We start from the raw sequence: 4526 nt of genomic DNA on the forward strand, positions 1-4526 counted from the left end.
TAATCCCAGCTACTCAGGAGGCTGAGGCAGGAGAATTGCCTGAACCCAGGAGGCGGAGGTTGCAGTGAGCCGAGATCGCGCCATTGCACTCCAGCCTGGGTAACAAGAGCGAAACTCCGTGTCAAAAAAGAAAAAACTACTTCTATCCAGTTGTAAGTTTTAGCTTCAAGCACCCTTGTTTTCCCCAATAAAATATTAGCAGAGCATCTAGAAAGTAGAAAGGAAGGCTGGGGGGCCGAGGAGAACTAACCTACTATCAATTAATATGATTACCTTCTTATCATTTTGGTATTTTTTTTTGTTCTTTCCTCTAATCATTTTCTTTGTACAGACATAATCACACTACACATAGCACTTTTGTATTCTGCCCACTTAATGTTGTATCAAATAACTTTTAGGCTTTAACTGGATGGTTAATTATGTCATATCTTATCTAATAATGTGTTTTAAGAATACAGACCAGGCTGTTAACTTTCAAATTTAAATTTTTAAAAAATATCCACTTAGAAATCTGAAAGCCAGAGAAGACCTAAATAAAAAGACAAAACGAATAACAAAAAGATGACAAAGAGAAGGAAAATGAGTACAAAGAAATCTAGAGGCCAGGCACAGTGTCTCATGCCTGTAATCCCAACCCTCTGGGAGACTGAGGAGGAAGGACTGCTTAAGCCTGGGAGGTTGAGGCTGTAGTGAGTTGTGACTGCACCACTGCACTCCAGCCTAGGCAACAGAGCAAGACCCTGTCCCAAAAAAGAAAAACAAAACCCCCCAAATCTAGAGACATATCAATCTGAAAAAAGTCTGAGGAGGAAGAGAAGATATACAAAGCATTACTAAAGAGGTGATGCTTTATTTAGGAGGTATCTGAGTTACCTGTCTGACCCTAGATGATCGTCTTTCTCCTTTCCTTGGTTTCTCATCATCAGAGTCACCTTTCTCTTCAGAAATTGAGGAACTTTTTCCTATTGAATGAAAAAGAATCAAGTCAGATTCATGATGGGAAGACTCATTCATGGCTTTTTAAAATCAGGCTTTCTAAAATTCAACCAATCATAGCATATGAATGTATCAAGACATTATCTGTATCGATTTCTTTGACTTCCATGCTAAAGAAAAGACTACATAAAGCCCTAAGGTCAGGGTCTTATTGGTAATTCTTGGTGTGTATGTCTAGTATATTTTCAATACCTCGAAGTCAATTCACCCTTTATAAATAATTCAAATAAATATAATTTCCAGGGGCTTCAAATTATCTAGCAGGGATGTACAAATACAAAGTGTACTTATTTCTACAAAGTCTTGTTACTATGGATAAAGTTTAGGACTTCATTACGTTCTGTATCCATATTTTTGGATTGTCTGTTACTACTACTAATTTCAACCAAAATATTATGATTAAATTACCAATCTGAACAACAAACTCAAGAAATAAGTACTCAGAGGAATGTTTTTCAGCGCCCTAAAGTTCCTAGAAATTACTTCCAGCCAACTAGATGGCGTTTCAGAATTGGGTCTTCTCAATTAGGTTTTATGTGTTAGAGTTCAAGATGAGTTTTTTTTTTTTTTTTTTTGAGACGGGAGTCTCGCTCTGTGGCCCGGGCTGGAGTGCAGTTGTGTAATCTTGCCTCATTGAGACCTCCATCTCCTGGGTTCAAGCAATTCTTGTGCCTCAGCCTCCCAAGTAGCTGGGATTACAGGTGCCCGGCACCATGCCTGGCTAATTTTTGTGTTTTTAATAGAGACAGGGTTTCGCCCTGTTGGCCAGGCTGGTCTTAACTCCTGACCTCAAGTGATCTGCCTGCCATGGCCTCCCAAAGAGCTGGAATTACAAGTGTGAACCACTGCACCCGGCCTAGGTAAGATTTTTTTCTTTAAAGGAAAAAAAGAAGTTCTATTAAAAGAAAGCTTGGAAACCACCAATCTAGGCTATCCTGAACGATAAAACCATGTAAAACTGAAAGAAAGTTTCACTCAAATTCCATGAAGGAAGGTAACTGTGAGTATATCACTTAAGTAATTTGGGTCTCAATATCTTTCTTTTTAGACAGGGTTTTGCTCTGTCACTCAGGCTGGAGTGCAGTGGCATGATCACGGCTCACTGCAGCCTTACCCTCCACGGCTCAAGTAATTCTCCCACCCTGGTCTTCCCAAAGTGCTGAGATTAAGGTATAAACCACTGTGCCCAAGTCTCAAATGTTGTGACTGAGATAAAGGAGGGGCTGGACTAGATGATTTCTAAATTTCCTACCAGAATTAAAATACTATGTAGAACAGCAATACAAATATCAATGTGCTATTTAGTTTAGAAAACAGCACAAAGATAATTATATTCCAGATACTTAATCAGCTAGATTGGACTCAATTTTAATATACTACGAAAGGTTTATGTGATCCATAAAATCACTTTTTTTTTTTTTTTTTTTTTTTTACAAAAATTTCCTTTTTTTTTTTTTTTTTTTTTGAGACAAAGTTTCACTCTGTTGCCCAGGCTGGAGTGCAGTGGTGTGATCTTGGCTCACTCCAACCTCTACCTCCCAGGTTCAAACAATTCTGCTGCCTCAGCCTCCGGAGTAGCTGGGATTACAGGCAACTGCCACCACACTTGGCTAATTTTTTGTATTTTTAGTACAGACAGGGTTTCACCATGTTGACCAGGCTGGTCTCAAACTCCTGACCTCAAGTGATCCGCCCGCCTCAGCCTCCCAAAGTGCTGGGATTACAGGCGTGAGCCACTGTGCCCTGTCCGCAGAAAACCATGTTCTATAGTAATAGAGCAAACAAAGCAGGTAGTGTGCAGCTCTAACCCGAGATCTTCTCTCTTATTTCTAAATCCTTATAATCTAAAATGAACTAGGGGAATGTTTCTGTAATAATAATTAAAACAAAACAAAAACAAAAAACAAGGCCAGGAGCTCGAGACCAGCCTGGCCAACACAGTGAAATCCTGCCTCTACTAAAAATACAACAACAACAAAAAATTAGCTGGGCATGGTGGCTTGCCACTGTAGTCCCAGATGCTTGGGAGGCTGAGGCAGAAGAATTGCTTGAACCCGGGAGGCGGAGGCTGCAGTGAGCTGAGATCATGGCACTGCACTCCAGCCTGGGCAAGTGAGACTCTGTCTACAAAAAAAAAAAAGTCAAATAATTGTTTGAGTCGTGATTTTAAAATCAGTATGTACAAGCAAAAGAGCCTCTTTCTCTACCTATTGTGAACTATATACCATTCTACTGGATTATAACTTTTTTTTTTTTTGAGACAGTTTCCCTCTTGTTGCCCAGGCTGGAGTGCAATGCTATCTTCTCGGCTTACTGTAACCTTCAGCTCTTGGGTTCTAGCGATTCTCCTGCCTCAGCCTCCCAAGCAGCTGGGATTACAGGCACACACCCGGCTAATTTTTGTATTTTTAGTAGAGACAGGGTTTCACCATGTTGGCCAGGCTGGCCTCGAACTCCTGACCTCGAGTGATCTGCCTGTCTCAACTTCCTAAAATGCTGGGATTACAAGCATGAGCCACTACGCCCGGCCACAATGTTATTTTTGATACTATAAAAGTGCAGTGATAGGATTTCTGGATGATTACTCCTCTGGAAGCACTCTTAGTAAGTCATCAAAGAGATCTGGAGAAATGAGCAGGGCTTTTCAGAAAACTTCAGTCATTACTGTTTTACAATATAACTGAAAACTGGAGAGGCCTCAGACATAAAACAAGAAATTAGCAATGCAAAATATAAACAAAAGATTAGGAATCTCTTTCTGGTTCTTTGGAAAGGGCTGATGTGATACAGGCAAACTCCAGGGAGAGGTGATACCTTCTATTATAAGCACATGGTCACACTGAATGTCTTAGGCCAGATGTTAGTAACAAGAGTAGACAGCGAGCGCTCTAGCTAAGGGCAGAGCCAATACTGATAACATGCTAATAAATGTATTTCAGGATTTGAAAAACAAGTTAGGGTAAATATGAGATTTCCAAGAATCCAAAGCTGGAAGTCTTCAGAGAGAGGAAAAGGTAGTTGCAGGATATATTAAAGTGCAGAACGTTTAAGGTTATAGAGGAAACAGTTCTTCATCCTAGAAAACAAATTCCTGGGCAGGATTTGTGGGACCAAATTAAGGTAGCAAGAGATGGAAGAAAAGCCTGTGGCCAAAAGGTAACCTTAAGTATGAATAAACATCAGGAATTAAAAGAATACAGACCTGGAAACAATGCCAAACCTAAATCTGACTCATGTTAAACCTATATTTAAAATATCTAGCATTTCTCTAGAATTTCAGCATCCAGGTTTTAATATGGAAAAAAAGGAATGAGGGGCATACTCTATAAACCAAAGGCTGACTAAGGTTGCTGTCGTTAAAGAATCCATATTCTGAATATCCATTTTTAAATGTATTTTCTTAGTTTGAGCTCTTTTTGAAAAAATTAAGGACAGTAAGAATTTCTGTACATACAATCATGATACAGAAGCAAATTTAGACAACTTCTTTTTTTTTTTTTTTTTGAGACGGAGTTTCACTCTTGTTACCC

The 4526-nt window shown here is 39.4% G+C and overlaps 1 protein-coding gene across 5 annotated transcripts in view; it reads right to left on the bottom strand.

Annotated features, from left to right (window-relative positions):
* The window catches only part of ACIN1 (apoptotic chromatin condensation inducer 1), a 37768-nt gene that overhangs the window by 22572 nt on the left and 10670 nt on the right, over window positions 1-4526 (bottom strand). For all 5 annotated transcript variants that reach the window (XM_017544521.2, XM_017544525.1, XM_017544524.1 and 2 more), the window contains one exon: window positions 874-962. In XM_017544521.2, coding sequence (XP_017400010.1) covers window positions 874-962 — 89 coding nt within the window. The remainder of the gene's footprint in view (window positions 1-873; window positions 963-4526) is intronic.

The sequence above is a fragment of the Cebus imitator genome, unplaced genomic scaffold (assembly GCF_001604975.1).
Source record: "Cebus imitator isolate Cc_AM_T3 unplaced genomic scaffold, Cebus_imitator-1.0 Scaffold170, whole genome shotgun sequence".
Taxonomy (NCBI): Eukaryota; Metazoa; Chordata; class Mammalia; order Primates; family Cebidae; genus Cebus; species Cebus imitator.